Source organism: Apostichopus japonicus, chromosome 5 (assembly GCF_037975245.1).
Source record: "Apostichopus japonicus isolate 1M-3 chromosome 5, ASM3797524v1, whole genome shotgun sequence".
Lineage (NCBI taxonomy): Eukaryota > Metazoa > Echinodermata > Holothuroidea > Aspidochirotida > Stichopodidae > Apostichopus > Apostichopus japonicus.
Window position 1 is genome coordinate 9,591,951 of NC_092565.1, and position 21,793 is coordinate 9,613,743.

The 21,793-nt window shown below is 35.0% G+C and overlaps 1 protein-coding gene across 2 annotated transcripts in view; it reads left to right on the forward strand.

The window, feature by feature from the left end:
• LOC139967570 (uncharacterized) overlaps nt 1–21,793 on the forward strand; it is a 142,104-nt gene that overhangs the window by 53,313 nt on the left and 66,998 nt on the right. The window contains exon 2 of one of the 2 annotated variants that reach the window (XM_071971515.1): nt 15,201–20,673. The exons of the other annotated variant lie outside the window; for it this stretch is intronic. Coding sequence (XP_071827616.1) covers nt 15,201–15,421 — 221 coding nt within the window. The 3' untranslated portion in view covers nt 15,422–20,673. Of the gene's footprint in view, nt 1–15,200; nt 20,674–21,793 lie in introns of those variants that run through there. 2 annotated transcript variants of the gene reach the window in all.

The window sequence follows — 21,793 nt, forward strand, 5'->3', positions numbered from 1 at the left end:
ATTGATTCAGATAATTGATTAGTGGTGGTACTTGAAGCTGAGGGAATTATAAGGAAAGGCAAAGTTCAAACCAGTTTTGAAAAGATATGTCAGTAACATATATACCCATCTTTATGTAGTCTATACTTTAATATCTATATAAGAAAACTATGGCAACTGGCAATTACCAGCACTGACCTCCGTGGGAGGGCCGGGAGTTGATTGCTGGATGAAAATTCAAGTGGCATCATTTATGCTAATTGCTTTATAGGACCAACACTGGCAAAGAAAAAGAATTATTTGTATATCGTTCAAGTATTGATGTACACTTACAATATTATCTCTGTATTATGAAGTGGCAGACAACGGTTTTGTAATATGATACAGGGGGAACCAATGTTCAAAGGTGTTCAAACTGCTGCATATGAAGGCACGACGTCGTCCAAGTGAAAACTATTGGGGTACCCCATCCCTTGTTGGGGGGTCCTTGTGTGTGAGATTTGGCATGACATAAACTTAGCTGTACTGTTTGCCTTGTATTTGTCATAATGGGGACTTGCTGTCAAAGTTACTTAGATATTGGATACTAGTACTAGTAAAAGAGACTGCATGTGAGTGAAGAATTCATTGTGACTGCTGTTTGCAATTGTCAGCTATTAACTGTTCATGTGTACAGCTATACATTTAAACCATTGGTCTGCAGGGGTTCATTCCAGGGGAACCAGAAATATTTAAGTATTTCATTATTCATCATATTAACTTGCTACGTATGCTTGCCAAGTTTGTGACACATACATGTACATAAATGTCTCTGAATGTGAACATGTGGGTGTTTATTTGTGTTTTATTAAAGATATATCAACACCATAAATGTCTTACCCAAAGTCATAATCCTTGAAAGTCATGAATTCCTTTCATTGTGTGTACAATGATTTTTATAGACGGGAATATATATACTGTATATATATATATTCCATTGACATGTATACACATAAAGCTCGGTTTGATGAGCTTCTATATAGGTCGATTGATGTTACATAACTCAAGAGTTATAAAAAGGCTACTGTAACTAGGAGTATCGTGTACCATATGTGCCATTTAGCTGTAAGGGAAACTATGGCTTGCATGGTTTTGTATCCTGGGGAAACATGTTCCATGGAATTATCCTTCATGCTAGGAAGGAATTTAGGGAATTGGAATGCAGCTGAATCAAGATCAAGAGAGAGAGAGAGTCATGACGATGGTGTTGATTTCATCCTCATCCTCCTCATCCTCTTTATAGTTCATGTGATGATCGAGGCCGGCAAACAGACTGAATGTGGCTTTTGGCAGTCATCCTCTGTATGCAGTCATATGTAGTCATAGAATGGATGATCACGGAGGTGTATATATATATGAGCCATGGGAAGGATATGGTACAATCCATCAGAGGTCCAGGCCCTTTTTTCTAATTCCCCTTCTTCCATCACTTTATCATATTCCATCCCTTTCACCCTCCCCCCCCTCCCGTAAAATGAATGATCATTTAAAAGAGACCTGTATTATCGTATGTACAGTACACAGTGACACCTTGGACATCAATTAGTGGGAAATGTCCCCACAATTCTGCGAGTACTCTTCCTTAACCCTGCAGTCCACTCTCCCCCACTCAGTACTCTCCATCATCCATCTCAAGATTTGTTTAGGCCTATATGAGGTCATTATTTGATTTCATCTTTTCAGTTTGAACACAAAACCTTAAATTTGATACAACATGACAGAGTAATTTGTCCCTAGTTAATACTAAGAGTGTTTGATGTGAGAGAACAGCTGATATGTCTCAATTAAACCAAGGGCAAGGCAGGGAGGGGGAAGTGGTGGGGGGGGATGGGGAGGATGAACTCTATAGTAATGAGAGCACTGGTTGTTTACCATCATAGTGGCTGATGAATTGAGTTATTGCAAGCATACAGACTGATTGCCAAACTAAATTTGCAAAACCTCAGTGTGCATACAATGGTCCTCAGGCTATCTATCTATCTATCTCTATCTATATATATATATATACATAAAAATAAAATCATGCAGCCTCCAGAAGTTACTAAAATGATTGGATTCTATCACATTTTGCATTTTCTCTGAACAGAATTAGTGTAGATTACATACTGTATGCAAATTTTCTTACCACTCGATTCTTAAAATGCTATTAAAAATCGCCCCAGATTTTGCTGGCAGGCTATTACGATATTTGCAACTGCTCATTGTGCTTGTTTAAAATTCCAAACAGGATTTAACGGAGGAGGGGAAACTTTAATTGACCACCAGAGAAGTACAATTTGATATGGAAGGTGAAGTCAAGTGATATGTACATCTCACAGCGTTAATAAGCAAACTGTATTAAAATATGCATATGTACACATATGTTAAAGAAGGAAAAAAAGGCAGAATACTAGCCTATGGGTACATCCGTATATTGCTCAAAATTGAGTTTTTAACAGAAGTGTTGAGACACTGGCTGGATATTTTGTATTGATCAACTGCAAGAAAAGAAGCATAGAAAAAGTAAACTTAGAGTGTTGCTTTTAATATTGACTAATTTACCTACATACGTAATCTAACATATCTTTTTACATATATATCTATCTACCTACCTATCGACAATTACCTACATACATAATCTAACATTTACAAATCTACGACATAACTATCTAAAATTACCTACATACATAATCTTACATATCTAGTTACATATCAACTACTTACCTATCTACAATTATCTACATGAATCTAACATAGCTATTTAAATATCTACCTTCCTACCTAACCTCTACATATACCTATCTACTTATCTACTTATGTCTTTACCCACTTCCCTTCCTAACTAGCTTACTTACTTCTATCTACTTTAAAACCTACCTACCTACATGTCTACCTACTTTACATATATCTACTTATCTACCTACCTATCTACTTACCTATCTATCTATCACTTACCTAATAACCTGTTTACCTATCTATTTACCCACTTAGCTAACCTACTCTACATTAAATTATCTAGCTATATCTACTTATCTACCTACCTATTTAATCTACATACTTACCTAAATACCATTCTATATACCCACTTAGCTAACCTGCCAACTTATCTACCTACCTTAACTTATCTACCACTATCTACTTTCCTATCTATTTATGTACCTTACCTTTCTAATTACCTATCTATCTACCTGTTTACCTATCTATATACCCACTTAGCTAACCTACTAACTGATCTACCTACATTTAACTTATCTACCTAGATCTAACTTATCTACCTATCTATCAACATACCTACAATTAGTTCAAATATAAAAGCAAAAAATGTCTTCTTCTTTTAACAAAAGAGACCTGACACAACATTAGGTGCCGCGTTTAATTATGCATGTTTTAAAGTTAGAGCAATGTTGTTTTCATTGTTGAATTGTGAAGTAATTCAAGTTTAGCACAACAAAGACATGGATGTGTATGGATGTTATTCTTCCAATTTTCATTAAAGTGATGCTCATCCGGTGTACTTAGAAGTTTGAAGTTTAATTAATTTTCTAATAGTTTCATTTGGTATCATCTTCATTTGTTCACGGAAAGAAGAGTTCATGGTACATGTAACTTAGAGGCGCCAAAGAAACAATTAAAAGGTAAAAATTCATCTTGGGTTGTTTGTATTGCATGGGTTTATGATTCAAAGCAAATATGGATTTGTAATCTGTAAAGTGCACATTACCATGGTTACACACTGCATCATTACCATAAATACAATAATACCAGCAAATGTTGGAAACAAGAAATTGTTGATGCCGATAGTTAAAGTTGATTATGAGACTGAAATCCTGGCCTTAAATACGTATAGGTTTACACTTTAGGGAAATTAAAAGTTAGCTTGGAAACAGTGCAGCTTAAAAGTGTATAAAACACGACAGATCTGCTGAAGTAGCACACACCACAATATACCAGCTTGCTATACAGTGGCACAGAAGTGCACAAAGTGATAAGCAGTAGATGATCTGTGTGTAAATATTATACAAATATTTTGCAACTAAATGTTATAACACTAAAAGAACTCATCATTTCATATCTATTAATGGTCATCGGTAGGCCTATTTATATTGTTAATGCTTCCAAATTACAGCTTCATTCTCAAAATTGTTTAAAATTGTTACAATCCAGTATATATTATTTCCCTGCTGATCTCCACTCCTCCCAAATTATTTCTCTGTCAATGAAAAGTTTGACTGATATAATTTGTTTTACTGACATTTGACATTCTGAACATTGGTGACCAGTTTTGTCCATAATTTTTAGCATATTCCATTTTATCTTGTTGATTAATGGTTATGAATGAAAGAATTTTTTTTTACCACGAGGATAACGATGCGTTATAATGAACTTGTCTGGTATAATAATTTATTATTGTTAGAGAAATATTCTTTGGTCTTTGAAACGGACATGATCAAGTACTGTAGCTATAGCATTGCGAACAACAGATACGATGATTTCACTAATACAAAGGTATTTCATGCACTAATTTCAGTATTCACAGTGTAATTTTACTAGACATAGAAAACTATTTGTTCAGAAACCATGTATTTGGTGGAACATGATATCACAAGGTTGTGTTGACATAATGAATGAAAATTGCTACTTTTTCGATGAAGAAATTAGAACACTATAAAAGACTGACTGTATCCTCTGAAAATCCAAACCAGGAGGAAATCGGCTGAATTACTCTGTCTCTCTCTCTCTCTCTCCCTCGCTTCATGCATCGACTGAGATGACAAAATGCTGACATTTACTGACTTTCATTCACCATTATTTTGCATCCTCTCCCATGGCTTTTAGCTCCTCGTTGTTTGGAGTACATTTTATTTCAACACTTCAAATCATAAAACACATCAGGTAGCGGACTAAAAAAAAATGATTTCCAATGTCTTCCTCTTTTGTATGATGGTAATAACTTTTTTATGAAAATATACATCGCTCGCAAAGAGAGACAAAAGGTAATTTTCCTTCGCCAGGAAAGTGAAGAATGTGATGTTTATACACCCTTTGCATTTCCTGTTGAATTCTGGATGATTTTTCCTAAGTGGTTTTAGACCCATTTGTAGAATCGAGTGAATATGAAGCGTTTTCACCTTCATATATGCCATGCTGGATCAGAATAGGTCAAGGACATTTCTAGGTTGAAAAATTGGTCACTATTTTAGGAAGTTCAGATATCGCCTCTCTTGTCCTCCGTACCCATGCCTTTCCCCTCCCCCAAGAAAGTCCTTTAATTGCCACCTTGTGCATGCACAGAGAGAAAAAACAAATTAGTTCCATTGATGTATGCAAGTGTCAAAGACAGTTCATTTCCCCATTTTGAAGTTCCTTTTCTCCCCTCCTTGTTGCCTCCTAGCCCCCCCTCCCCCTCCCATCTCCTACTTTTACATTGCTGTGAACTTGCTTTGGTGCTACCTTTTTTCTTCTTTTCTGAACCTAGCCAGTCCAAATACTTTAATCTTCATTTCAAATGCTTTGAAACAGCTGATTCAAAATCATTTTAATCCCCTTGGTCTGGGATATATGATATCAGGTTGATGTGATTAAATTCTTGGTGAGACTCAATTTACGGTAGATAATTCGATTTTCATATATATAGATACATATATATATACATATCTATATATAATTGAAATTGTACTGAGTTGGAAAATCCAGAACAGTGCAAAGCTTATGTATATATATGTAGCTTTTAAATGCTTCTTATTTACAAGAACCATTGCTTTCATATATTTAGGTTTTCCTCAAAATGACTGCCTGGATCCTGAAATTCAATTGATGCCCTAAATCTCTAGATGTGACCATCTCATATTTCATGCCACGTCACGACTCAACATCCAGAGCTGATCAAGATTCCATTTTTGGAAGTGTCTTTTGTTTAGCTCGGGCAAACCGAAAAAAGTCTCTCACAATGCATAACATCAATTAAGTGTTGCTGGTTTATTTGGACGATGTCAACAATAATGTGTATTTATCAAACGCCAAGATGTTTTCACCTGATTTTGGTGTTTTCTTTCGCTTTCTTTTTTAATACTCTTCTTGCTGGGCTGTATTTGATGTACTGTCGTAACCTATATTATAACAAACAGACATTTTTCAATTCCTGTCGTAGTTTGGGATTCGACCTGAATTGGAGGAACATAGCAGGGAAAAATAATTTGTGCAATATTTAGTTTGCAAAGTTTTCAAATTCTCACCCCAGCTCCCTCTCTGTATTTCCCATCATTCAGTGGCCAGTAGAGGGAGAGATTTTCAACCAGGTTCAGACAAATTAAATGTTGCCAAATGAAACATTTGAGATTTTATTGCAAATTATCGAAAGGATTGCTGGATTAACTTACATGGCAAATTGTCCAATCTCTTGAAATTGTGAAAACGGCATCGTCATCTTTTTTCCTTCCTTCCTTCCTCTGTACTAAAGCCCTGTGGTTAATTATAGTATTACACTCTATCAGTGGCTACGATAATGTAGTACCAACAAGGGCGTAGGAACCGGGGGGCTGGGGGGGTGCCAGCCCCCCAGTGAAAAATATGGAGGGGCGAAAGTATCATTCCGCGCTTCGCAAGTCAGAAAACCCCTTTTTCATTTCCAAATGAGAAAAAAATCTCATATGGAGCACCAAATTGCATCTAAGGCCAGGTGAAAATGCAAAATTATATACAAAATGGAGTGGGTGGGTTGAAGTGTGCTATATTGCACCAAATTGCATCTGAGGCCACCTGGAAATGCAAAAAAATTCCAAAGGGGAGGGGGACACCCCCTCCCCTTAGACCCCTCCCCAGGCCGGCCATCAGTCTTCAGCCCCCCCCCCCCACTCAAAAGAACCTTCCTACGCCACTGAGTACCAAACTATCTATCATTTCCTTTCAAAAATTATTCCAAATTTCAATTGAGTACAATTCAATTCGAGTTCACCTGTATTCAGTTCCCCAAATGCTAGTTAACTTAATAAAATCTCAAGCAACTTGTTTTTTTTTTGTGTGCACTTTTTCACATGTCTTGGGATAGACAAGACAAGATAAGACAAGCTGTTTAATACCGCACACTCTGCATCAAAGTCTTTGTCACGTCAACGTTTGTCATCACCTTGTTGTGATAATAACCCCGCCATGCATTAATTGGCACACATGATCCTATTAGCATATGTACAGTTGTCAGTTCTTGACAATTATTCTTTCCATCTACAGTTTGTGTAGAATAATACATCGATCAATAGCTGGCCTAAACTCTTGAAGTTTGCCATTCAATCGCTGAATTTACATTTAGCATGCGGTTTGGAAGGCTGAGGAAAAACATCACTATGATTATCAGATAAACTTGTGGATATATGCAAATTCACTGCCAATATATGTATGCCATGACGACAGACAAAACATTAATTACAAGCTCTTTGAACACACGTAGGTGGTGATGATGATAGGTGGTGATGATGATAGGTGGTGATGATGAAGTACTAACAATTACTCATAGTTCAAGTACTACAAGTAACTTTTTAGTAACAAGAACACAATTTTGAGTACAGTGGTAATTAAAATAATAATAATAGCGATTTATAATGCGCTCATATCCGCCCTGCGGGGTGCTCAAGGCACAATATATAGAGAATACAAAAGGTATCGTAAAAGAACACAAAAAATTAAATTAAATCTAAATCACTGAAAGCTTCACGCATGAGATGAGTTTTAAGGAGTTCGTTGAAAGTCAAAATGCTGGTGCACGACTTCAGTTTAAGTGGTAGTGCATTCCAAAGACGAGGGGCAGCAACCTCAAAAGACCTATCACCCCATGAGTGTCTGGATCTTTGTTCCCATATAGTTTAAGTACTGTAGGTTACTCATATTTCAAGTTATAGAGGGGAACTCACAATTTATGGCCTAGAGGTAACTTACAATTCAGATACTTTGAGGTAACTCACATCTCAAGTACCGGCAATGTTTAAGTTCTAGTACCAGATATTACTCATTGTTCAAGCACTTGAGGTAACTAACATTTTAAGTTCTATAGGTAACTCACATTTAAATACTACTTGAGGTAATTTACAAATCAAATACTAGAGATTACTCACTTTTAAATTCTAGAGGTTACTCATACAGTGCTAGTTCAAGTATCAGAGTTTAGCTCACTAACACTCACAATACTAGAGGTAACTTGTGGTTCGATTACTATGGTACTAAAGTTGCTTATATCAATAACATGACAAAAAGAAACATGTAATTATAACGCTGAAATTCTCCAGATCTGTATTGTCAATTTCTGAGAGCATAAAAGTATCATCGCATTAAATCATGCACCGTTGTTCTTTCCTGGTGATTGTCAATTCATTTTTCATCCCTCCACCGAGAGCCTTTCCGTCATAACTAAAACTTCATCACTAAAACTTTGCCCGCAGAATTCTGTTCCTGCTATATATCTGGTATATACTTACTACTACTATTGTACTCATATCTATAGTCTTTACCAGAGCATGCAACAAAACTCATCCATGCATTCATTCGTGAAGAGACTCAGTCTCATAAAGACTACTATTTCTTGACCTTTTCTTTCCCCTACCAGTCTAACATTTGATGGATGATGCTTGGTTTGGCCTTAGTTGGCTGTACTGCCTCTTTAGTCTTACTCATGCAATGATGCATGCTTTGGTCAGGGTTTTACTTCCATTACAGCTGTTGTAAAATGAATTTTTGAAGAATATTTTGAAATGGAAAACCAGTCAGCAAAATGCATCCCTTCTTTTCTGTCAAAAGAAATCTGCAGGGGCAAAATGTTAGGTCAAATATTCTCCCGTGATGAATTTGTTTGAAGATAAGAGAAGTTAGGTAAGATTGCTTTGAGTCGATGGGACTTCATATGTGGGCACTTGCACAAAAGAGAAATTGGATCAAAAATGCTGATGTAAATCTAGAATTATTTTGCAAAAGGTATAATCTGTAATTCGTTAGGGAGGACAGTCGCATGTTCTGTTGTGTCAGTTTTCATTTGTATACTTCCCATGTCCCCTGCTCAACATGTCTACACAGGTCAATTGCATTATAGGGTGGACAGTTAGACTGGTAAAAAGCTGAGGAAGATGTGAGATAGAGATCTGTAAATAATTCAGAAAAAGAAAGTTAATAGTTTTGAAATTCTTTGAAATCTTTGACATTTATTACTGAGAGAAGGGCGATTAACTGAATAACATTTCTGTAGTTCCCATTTACATGTACTTTAATATAAAAAGTTTGTCCTTGCAGCAGTTGGATGCTAGCTTCAAGCCACTGTAGTATGTCACGTACCAACAGGGCAAATTCCTTCTATGATCATGGCTGGGGCAAACATGATATTTCAGTAATACTGTAAAAATTAACTAAAGGACATATAATTGTCTGCATTATTCTTCTTTGTAGGGGTTAGATGGGGGGGGGGAGGCCTTGTCGTATTCATTTGAAATACTTCATATAATTTACCTAATTTTGGACATTGACTCAGATGATGAACCACTAACCAATTGATTGTCACACATTTTTGCCAACGTGAAGAGAGATAATTGCATATCTAGTATAGCACATCGTATGGAAAAATTATGACCTATAGTATTTGATATAAATCTGGTGGGGAGGGTGAGTCAATTATAGAGTCATATTATTCATTAATTAAAGCAATTAAGTCAGCCCATTAAATATTAAGTCTTCAGTGTCACACACACACACATTAAATCCTAATATCCAATAGACGATGGATTGGATGTTCATAACAGTTTGCCATCAAATTAAAATAATTGGCTAAGCCTGTGATCTATGTGCATCCACCCATGCACACAAACCACTCCATGCAACCAGTGCATGCAACTACTGTATATATAGAGAGTAATGCATGTACAGCTGCCTGCCGTAATGGTACAGATTCAACGTTTCGTACATATTTTCACGGGCTGTGCACGTGTAAATGTTCTTTCAGTTGCCAGACTATAGTTACCATCTTCAGATATTTAATTTTAAATTAGAATTCGATTGGAATCAGGATTGAATAATTGATTGATTCTTTGGATGTATAGTACAGAAGTCTGTAAAGCGCCTGGGACGTGCATACCTGACACTCTCTGCCCTTTCGCTTTCCCTGGCCACCTCTCCCCCCTCCCGCCCCCCCTTTTTACCCTGCCCAGCACATAAAAGTAGCTAAAAGGCTTGAGAAAGGGAATAATAATCTGTAAGCTGAGGGTGAATTGATCCCTATTAGTGCACAGATACGATCATATTGTTTTCCAAATGGTATAGACATCCAAAATGAGCCAAAAATGTAAAAAAAGTCAGTCAGAAAGGAACATTTGGCTTTATATTAGAATTCGTCAAGGAATTCCAGGCCTATTAGTTTCTTTATTTAACATTAACATTCAGGTTGGGTATTAAAACAGTGTTCTTTAGCCCATGCACCTTCTCCATTCATCCCCTCCCTCATTAAAACTACAAAATGTTGCATGATCATGACATTGTTGTGTTGGTTAGTTATTATTTTCTTTTATATAAATCTAGATACGGGTTGCGATTTTTCTATGATGGTCTAACACATATATACATACAACATACACATGTTATACAAGAAATACAGTAAGTGTGTCATTCATCTAGTTTGAATTTGTGAAATTACAGTGAGCTTTTGTGTAAGTGCCTGTTTCATCAAGTCTAAGTGACATAGTTAATATTGTGAAGATGGAATTAGAATGAATTTTAAGCATAAAACTCAACAGGATATGCTTCAATTTTATGTCGTTAAGAGGAGATTTATTATTATGACATATTCATCAATAACAAAGTGCAGGGAAACACGATGAATTGAAGCTAACCATAAAACTTCCATATTATTAATCATTAACCAGATATGTCGGGTAACAAATTAGGTTCTATTTGCATCAGAATCATTCATTATAATTTTTTTGGTGGCAATGGAGTAAAGTAAAAAATACTTCCAATGGGAGAATTTAATATCTATCATTTATCTGATTAATGTTTAATCTCATTGCGTGTGTGTGTGCGTGTATATAGTATGATTAGCATATCTATATATATATTTATATATATATCCTATATATGTATATATCCTATATATATATATATATAATAAATATAGGATATATACATATATAGGATATATATATCTGTACAGAAATTGGGAGTCTTAATTTTCCTGATGGAAAGTGTTTCTTGTTTTCTCTCTTTCTTTCATTCCTTTTGGTTATCTGAAAAATTAATTATTTGATAAATAAGGTAGTGACTTTGATATTTAAGTTTTTAATGTTCAATTTCTTTCATCATGGGCATTTATTTATTTCTTGCATTTAAACCCATTTTCTGCATCCTGTATGTATTCATATGGGATAAAAATTACCTGAACTTAATATTTCAAAGTAAAAGAACAACTTAATTTGTTATTCTTTGACTTCAAACTGTCCAGTATTTCTGTTTTAATATGAATTTAGCGAATCAATAAAAATAAGAACAACTTGCATTTTCATAATTATGTCTAAAATAACCAAAATTTATATTTATTCGTATTTAGGGTAGGATATTGCTTGAATTTGTAGCTCGAAATAAGGATTAAGATTAATAGCAAAAATTTAAAACATTTCACAAGCCTCTCTCATGACACATTCTGTAAATTGACATTAATACTTGAAGACAAAAATTTGTTTTTTCTTCCAAAGTTTCCATATTTTCCCCTAATTTCCCCTGGCAAGCTAATAATCCTTAAGTTTATATATCAGCTTTGTAGTTGAATGTACACACATAAACAGATATCGTCCTATGACTGTTATCGTCATTATTCTGCTGGGGGGGGGGGTGATTAGGTGGCCATCTGACCTTGTTGCACCGAGGGATAAGCCTTTTCTCGGAAGAGTTCAACATCCTACAGATGTGTTTTCGTCTTCCTCGTCTTTAATTGAAATAGTTTAAAGGGAATTACCAGGGTTATCATCGATAACGTGTCTGTGCGTACACCATATCAGCCACACGCCAAAGATTCACAGAACCTCGACTGCCACGGGTCTATGCACTGGTAATTGGGTCTGGTCGTTATTAGTTTTGAGGTCTCTCGATTCTCTCCAGAGATAGTCATCGAAGTGGAATTACGTTTGGACTCGAATTTCATATCTGTGATTATGAACCGGGGACGCAGAGCCCTAGAGGTTTTTCTCCGTCCAGTTAGTTTGGCTCTAATTTATATAGCGTGCTTGGTACCGTACAAAACACCAAGGCGGTATAGGCAACGTTTGTTTACAGTATTAATGAGGCAGTCCAAGTGGAAATGAATCCTTAATTGTGAAATAATAGCGGTTAGATATGATACAAGAGAGTACATGTGCGATCTATGGCATAGCATACAATTATAGCATTGATTAGGATTAATGTGAGTGAGTCAAGCCAGGGAAAAGAGAAAAGATAATGCATTACAATATCCTATGGAATCTATAATTAATAATGATGAATATATAATGAAAAAGACAGAATAACACAAGAGGGCCATGACATGTTATCCCAACCCCTTCCCACCCCCTCACATGCACCAAAAACATCTAGAGAAAAATTCCTCCTCTGACCCTTGACCTGGATTTTTTTGTTCTTTCTCTTCTTTTAATTTGAAGGTCTGGGAACGACATAATTTTACTGTTCTGTTTTAATTTGTTCAAGTATACATGCAAAATGTGTTGACAACAAGACAGTTAAACTGTTATTATATCAAGTTGCAAATATTACGACAGTGTCTGGAACTGTGAACGTAACTGTTTACTGTGTAGACCCGATTAACGAGTCCTAATGCACACATATATACCCTTACATTTATCCTAACATTTTAACTTAGTCATACTAAAGTAGTCACATCAAATTTCAGGATGCGTGGCTATATTTCACAAAATTGTTATTCTTCTTTCAAACAAATTGTGTGAATTCAAGCATGATATTATATACATTATGCTTAATTTCCTTACAGCTGAGTATGTTATCTTATAGCCTAATTAAACAGCTCTCATATATACATGACACCCTATAGTTCACTTGTTTGATTATAGCTATATGTCTTCTGAAATTAACTACATGTATCTTCTCTAAATAGCAGTATCATGCTTCCTTCGTACTTTCTAGGTTAAACTTTTTAGAGTCATCTGGTTGTTGTAAATTCTTCATTTTCATTTAATTCCACACGCTTGGTTGCATCTTTCCAACAAATTTATTCCTTTCAGAAATCCAGTTAAAATCTTTATGATATTCACACCCAGAAGTAATGATAAATGTTAATATACAGACAATCGATCATCAAATATTCACATTCCCAGTAGACCTAACCAACGGGAACCCTGTTTTCAGCTTCTTTTACCTTTTTGTAGAATCCATAATATGCAGTAAAAGTTACAAATGTAGGCTTTGTATCGAACCGGGGAAAAAATTCAAATTGAATTTCCGGAAGATGATTAGATTGAAGCCATAAATTTGTAAGAAAAGTACAATTTTATGACTTCTAATAATCTCCAATTTGGAATGGAAAATTAACTCCTTTATATTTATTTCTGCCAAATTTAATGCTTTAAATTGATATAGTGCATCCAGATGGGGCTGCTAATAGGGTTTTAGAGAAGAAGTATGTTGATTAATACTCATTATGATGTTGTACAAGAGCACAAGTGGTTATTTTGTTTCAAGAAGTGGCATGCTCATATTGTATGCATCTGTAACATTTCTCCCTAAGTGCTCCCAGCAATTTGAATACATTAACAATTTACATGCAAGTTACTTTAGTTTATAAACATTAAGAATTGCCTGTAACTTGTAAAGCACTATTGCTTTGCCAAGCAACTTCTGTGTAAAACATGGATGTGTTAATACCATAAACCCTGCATATTAGCAAATTTGCTACAAATTGCCTGGGAAATCTATGTATGAATCCTCCCACATACACCTGTCCCTTCTCCTCCCCCCCTCCATCCCCCCCAAAAAAAATCTGAAAGAAGACTCTCCATTAGAAGAAGAAAAAAAGGAATTCTCCACTGGACTTTTCTATAAGAGAGACAATAATTCAGTTTTGTCAAGTTTAAGTCGGATGTCCATGTGATTCAGCTCAGACTTTTTTGAATATTCAAAATTGTCTTTAGAGATATAAATACTGCCTGTTGGAATCGGTGACCTTTTGATATACAGAATATGCAGAGCCTCCAGCCACCTTGACAAACAGTTCATGTGAGAGCCCCCAAAAAAACTGATTATCTTGATAATTTTCTCGGTAACGAGAATTTGAATGCATGGCATCAAATTTGATTTGCAGTAAAATTGGACATTTTTGAAATATAAAGATCCTTTCTTCTGAAGTGACATTTAGCTTTTAGCAAAAACATTTAGCAAAAACAAGTCAGGAATTAAAGAAAGATAAAAACACCCAAGATAGAAACAAAATGAAAGAAAAGAAGGCATTTCTTGACATTTGCTAAAGGCCAAGCTTAGACTTGTCTTTGACACTAATTACCAAGTGACAAGAGACACATTATATTTTCCCATTTTTGGATTACAAGAAAATTCTAAGAAAGATGAAGTGTTTGTCACTTGAATATCTCTTGAGAGGATGACCTTTATGCACAAACTTAATCCTGATACGTGTTAGACGATTAAGAAACACTGCTAATTAATGGTCAAGGTTTTACTTCCATACCAATTTTAATATTTGAGACATGACCATTATTAAAAAACAGTTTAGATTCATCAAGGTAGTGTTGAATGTCAACCAGGGAGGCGCTGTTGTTTATATGACGTTACAAGAACATGTTGTGGTTGAATTTACTAGAAGTGATAAAACAATGGATTAACATTAACGATAAAGCAAATTAATTGAGCAAAGCTCCAGTAACATTACGAGCGGTCTGGAATTCAAGTTGCAGTTTATACTGTATTCAGTCTGTGAAAATGAATATGTCACCTTCCATAAGATGTAAAAATAAAAAGCTGTTGCCTTTTTGATGTTTAACTTTACAAGTGAGAAATTTGAGAAAATGAGCCCATTTTGTGTATTAGTGTTTACCCCATGAAACTAGCCCTTTATGAAATACAAAAAGATGTTACCATACTTATAACAAAGAAGAAGAATTACTGGCAAGCAGAAAAAAAGGAGACATTTACAAGCTCTTCAACATTGTTATTTTTCTCTTCTTCAGTATTTGGAAAAACGATGTGTAAGTATATCGCGAATAATTTCTACATACCCCTTGCCATTAATGTCTCCCTCAAAATAACAAAATTCACTGCGTTTACCAAGTCTTTCATGTACTACTTGCTTATTTTCACAACTACAATATATGATGGCATATGTGACCATCTCTGCACTGTACAAATATTCCAGTTCCGTGCAGTACAATCAGAGGACCTACCTGTATAGCTAGGGGATACTGTACATTCAAATGAATACTTCCTTCGATCATCACCAAAATTCATGTCTCTGTAATAAATCTTAAGTCTCAATTTATCTGTTTCTTAGGCCTAGATCAGTTTCACAATTTTAGCCACTTGCTAAAAATGAAATATCAACGCCTCAAAACTTGCTAAAATCAAATTCTGACTTGCATTCTACTTGTTCTTTTTTCTACTGGCAAAAAAAAAAAAAACTTCTGGCATTTACCCAGCAAATAGCCTGAACTTCTGGACTGCTTTTTAGATGTACACAATTTTTTGGTGAGATTTGGAATAAAAATGGATTAACATTAAAAGTGGACATATGTTATGTCTTTTTGGACCACACACTCATACACTGCTGAGAATATGCACTGGCTGGTAAGTTATGTCTATGGTTGGTGTGATAAAGGTTTTGAAATGAAGATAATCGAATGAGAAGTGAAGGTGCAATCTTTGGCACTGCTCTGCCATTTTCCATTTAACTTTGAATTAATGTGTGACCATCTTGATAGAAATCACAGGCTTGCACCTCATGTTCAGGGTGATGATAGAATCAAAAGTCTTGGAAAAAACAGCTGAAAAATCAATTTATTTGTTAGGAGACTGAGAGAATGATCACCCAAATTATCAAGTAATTATGTTTTTTTTCTCTCTCTCAACTCTGTGGTGCTTCACCTACATATTAATTATTAGCCCCAGAATATAAGTTGACAGATTTAATGCCAAAAATTATATCTGGTCACAGAAAAATATGTCATTCATTTCATAAGTTATTGGATAAAACTGTCACAGAGAAAAGAGAAGAAAATAAGAAGCAGAATAATAATGTTCCGTTGTGTTGGTGTTGTGAATAATGATAGCCATCGGCACTGCATGCAGGAAGTGTGAGAGTGATTATGGATAGAGATAATTTAAAGGCATATTCCTGTGGTTGCAGACAGAGTAAATAGTAAAGTATTAGGTTAAAAACCTCATTTTTATATCTTGTCGCTAACTCAAGATATTTGCTTGTTGAATGTGCCCTGTTGTGACTAGCTATACCTAGCTTCTCTTACTCCAGGAAGTTGGTCACAGTGATGGTATCTGGTATCGTCTGCTCAACTGTCCTAATCGTAACATTACTCACTTTGCCGTTGCCAGATGCAAAAATAACAAAATATATGTAACCAAAAAGGAAAAGAATTTACAAAAAGGAATACAAAATGCTATAAGGCTGTGATGCAGCAGATTTTCAGCTTTAATCCTTTTAATAGTTGATGAGTGATCAGGGTACAAATATTAACTGTATTATTCATACTCACACCAAAAACAAAATGTGGAAATTTAGTAAAAGTATTAAACCAGAATTGATGACCAAGATTACAATCACTTCACTCCACTGATTAACAAAGGGGTCAAGTATGAACCTCTCTACAACTTGGATCATCCTTGGCCACATAATAAGTATATTATCTGGCACAAATTACAAGTTCTTACCATTGTTTTCTTTTATTCAATTTTTGGAACACTTTTAAGGTATGACTATATATCACAAATATATGAAAATGCAGATATTTTGAGGACATGCAATCTCTCATACCCTTTGTACATGATGATGATGATTATTATTGTTTTTGTTTAACAATACTCTGATCTGTTTATGAGAATGACCTGTATGTATATCCTCAGAGATAGATGCATAACTATTCTCACTTCTCCCATCCAGACGAAGGCGACAGCTAGGCGAATCTGTCATGGCGTTTTAATTTATACATCGTTATCACTTGTCTCTACAAACGGCCGCATGATTATTTTGTTGATTGATTGCAACTCCCTCAAGGATTCACACTTTTTTGCCAGAGCAAAAACCCCGGATCTGATTAGGTGAATTTTCAAACAAGCATAAAACCTAATTGATCATCTCCATAATGCATATATGTAAATTACCTCTTTATTAATATTCATAACAAAATTATAGAGTAAACCTGTTGTAGTGTAAAAACTATTTCCATATTAAACCAAGATCTGTGCCCCCTTACCCTTTTTTCCCCTTTTAATTTACTTTTAATCCCTTTTTTTGGTTACAAGCATGCATCTTTTCAACTATTTTCTCGGTTGTCATTGCAATGCTATAGCGATACTATAAGAAATATTAAAATGGAACAAATTATCCAGTGAGTTGGGTTGATGTCTGGGGAGAGGTGTGCACAGAGAGAGGGAGGGAGAGAGAGAGGGGGGAGGGGAAGAGAGTGGGGGATGGTGCAATTAGGATAACATTTAAAGTCCCCCCAAAGATGCTTAAGTATACATGCTTTAAATGTATTAATTACTGGAACAATTCTGTCTCCCAAATTAAGTAAGTTACCAGATGTAGAGACCAAATGTAAACTAAAAAACTAAGCCACTATATATAATACAAACTATTTGAAGGTGACATGTGTCGACATATTGCTTTCTGCTTTGTAACAGTACCTCCCTAATTCATTGTTTCCATATGGCAGTACATTGTTCAGTTTTTTTATTATGCATGTATGATTTTGTAAACACATCGAGCTGCACGTCCAACATTTCACCTTTTAACTTTTGTTTAACCTTTATCCGCGGAGACAGACGTACACTGCGACTTTGTTCACACCACAAAAATTTTTGACAGAGATAACATTTCAAAAATAAAAATAAAATGCATCAAATTTACATCTGTGTTCTGAAATAAAACTTGGCTGTATTCCTTGGTGAATCAGCCAATGCATAGAATAGATTGTATACTCTCATAGATACGTATAATACCTACACACACATAGATAGTATGGTCTCTATACACCATCCATACATCCATACTTCCCTTCCAGACTCATGCATTGCCAACAGTAATGTTCATTTAAAAAACTCCGAGTGCAGTGAGATGTACTGAGAGGTCATGATGGAATGGGTCAGTTGAGATCGTTGGCTCAAAGACTTCACACGTATTGATAAGTTTTCACACCCGTGATACACAGAAATTAAAGTTATATTGGACATGTCATGTATGTTAAATATTAAAGCAATTCAGTGTCCCAGTCTCTGTAGACATTATAGATTACATATATTTTCTCCTCACTTTTTTTTTTTTTTTGATAGTAAACAAAATCATGCAAAGATAGTTCTGAGTACAAAACATCTGTCTTATTCTTTTGTCAACTGAAAGAAATAATTTAATTACGATAGTTGCAAATAGTTATTTCACCTTCAGATAATTTCAATGCTTTAATATTGAAATGCATGTCATGTAAAAATGATGTTTTACGTGCCAAAACTTGCAGCCCCAAGTTTGTTTTGTTACATCAAGATTATAGTGGCGGAATTGAAAGGGTGATAATGGAGGGAACATATTAGCCTCACACATTGCTGTTTCTCTCACCTCCCCCCTCCCCCCCCCCACTTTTCCTCACTACCAGCGTTCCCATTTTGTGAAGAAATAAAGATGTTTTATATCGTACATCATATATACAGTGTTGAATTGATAGCTAGTCAGTGACCTACAGTATCTATGGTTATTATCCTCCCCCTCTCCACCCCCCCACCATCCCTTACCCTTTCTATTTGCTCAACCTAACCTCCATATAACAGTAACTTTTGAGGCAGTGATGAGCAAGTGATATTTGTTGATTAATATTAAGTACCATCACAACCATTAGTATTACCATTCTAATATTTTCTTGCTAACTATATAGTGCTTACGGCAAAAAATTGCATTTTGAATCATTACCTTTTGGGGAGTTAATTTCCTACCAAGGTGTTTTTTAGCCTTGGAGTATGGACAAACAGGAAATTGGAAAGTCACTAAATTACATAAGCAGTCTTCTAGAGGGTAACCTTAGGCACAACATAAAGTTTGATATGTTGTAGACTGCTAAAAGTTACTTGCTGTCTGTCCAGTTTTTTTTTTTATGGCAAAGACAATTCAAACATTTGATGTTTATCAAAATGAAGTGGCTGGACTACGTAGTCTAACACACAGAAAGGTCATCATTAGGTCACTTTATCCAATATGCAATACAAAATTTAATGGGATACTAAGAGATTTTTATGCATTAAAGGTATGCTTTATTGGCCCCAAATATGCTAGATATTCAAATATGGTCACCTTTGGTCACAATTCTTGAAGTATTCTTTGCTACACCTCCCTCACCCCTCTAAGAACCAGATCTTTTGAAGATGACCTATTTTTGACTGATAAGTTGGTCATGACAATAGAAATGGATCATGGTGGGTGATCTGTTACTTCATCATGACAGGAGTTCCTGAAAGGTTTTCCTTTTCTTTCAAATTTGTGAGTATTTTATCCTCGAAAGGAGATGTATTTTGAGAAACATTTGATTAATTAGATTAATGAAGCAAATGAAATATACTGTGCATTACATGTGTTATGAAAACTAAAATCTTTTTCGGTAAGAATAATAACTAATCCTCCTTCTGTGAATGATTTGTTGCACTCTAGGAAGGAGACAGAAAGTTTACAGCTAAAGGTTGCCATGGTAATGTCACCTTCTCCACCAGTTGCCAGGCACATTAAGAAAAACCTGTCAAAAATTTAATAATCTATATTTCTGTGAGTAATGCAGGCTTGATAGGGGGTATATATGGTTGATCTTAATGGCATAGAAATTTGCACTGAAAGTTTTGTGACACTTTGTTTTCTGCCACTATAATGGCCCTTCAACACTACCATACCTCTTATGCCTTGAGTTTATCATCTCAAGTTCTCTCATGGCATCTGTTATTGATAAAATACATTTACTTATTTCACAAATTTCTTCATAGTTAAGTGCTGTTAATTTTCTGTCTCTCTCTCTCTCTTTTGAAGAGAATTTTACAACAATACCAGTTCTTTTCCTTTCTTTAGTGTTTATACATTTAAGAGAACTAATTGGTCCTGTCCAAAATTGTATTCTAATTTTCAAATTTGATACATCACCTACCCATCTACCTTTCTTTTATTCTCATTTTTGCTTAACCTAGTTTTTTTTTTCCCTTTTTGTTGACAAGCGTTTCAAAATGCATTAGTTTTTATATAAATCCTTGCATTTTTGTGAGTAATGAGTAAATCGTGATTCGATTATCTTGTTAGATTAGATGAGAATTAAAGAGTATGAATACAGGATTTGGTGAATGTGTCTATTACATGATTGCCAAACATCAAACATGAGATAAAATTTAGTAATGGAGGAACCTTAATATGCACTTTATAACTTTAGAACCTCTTTGAAGGTACAAAATATATTTGGGAATAGATATTTATTAGAGAAATTAGTCCTTACTCTTTGCAAATATATTATGTATATTTATATATTTGTAAATATATATATATATACGTATATAAATATATATACAAAGCAGCCTCGGCTATTTGTTTTAAAGCTTAGTTTAACTGTTAATTATTAAACCAAGTTATAAGGGAGGATTCAGAATGTGAGTTTTTTTGGATATCCCAAATTATATATTTTCCTACATTAGAAGTCACTGCACTTTTTCGGTGAGAAACAAAAAGCATCCTTTTTCCATATATGTAATTAAAAGTGTTCTTTATTTTTAGTAACTTCAACAGTGCCCTTTTATCAAGTAATAGAGAAAGTTGCCATTGAAACATAACCTGTTGTTAAATAATAAGAAAAACATGTAAAAATAAGCCCTTTTGTTGAAAAACAATCAAAGTGATCCCTATGAAATTAATTTGTGATACAGATGCACAGAGAATATATTTTGTTGGAATTTGAGTTTTATGGCACCTGTGTGGTGTGCCTGATCAGATCAAAATCCACTGTGCCTCAAAGTTTGTGCCTCCAACCCCCATTCCCTACCCCCACCCTATTCCACCCATCCAGGTTGGACCTTTTTCCACTGCCCTGAAGACTTTTCTTTTTGACATAGACAATTACTGATACATTACCTCTTGTGGGTTTTATCTGATAGATTTACCATTCTAGACATACAGTTTATTGGCTTGCCTCACATCCATATGTAGGTGCATTCAGGCGTAGCCCGAGATGCACATGAGATGAGGAATTTATCACATTTTGTCAACCAATTACACACTAACACACTTTCCAAAAACCAGATTTTATCGACTACATGGCATGCTGGAGTAATGTATTTGCAAATTTCCGTATGACATAGATCGATCGATTCTCGGAAATTCACTCGTGGAAATCCCTCAGTTGTGTAATTTTCTCTTTTATAGAACGACCTGGATGATTTAACTCACAGGATATTTTCTTTAAATATTGACACTCTTCAAGCGGGTTATTTCAGCATTTGTAAATTTACAAAAAGTTTCTGACGACGGCCATAGAAATGGATTTTGGATGGGTAAAAGGCCGAGTAGGAAGAACTAGAGTACAAT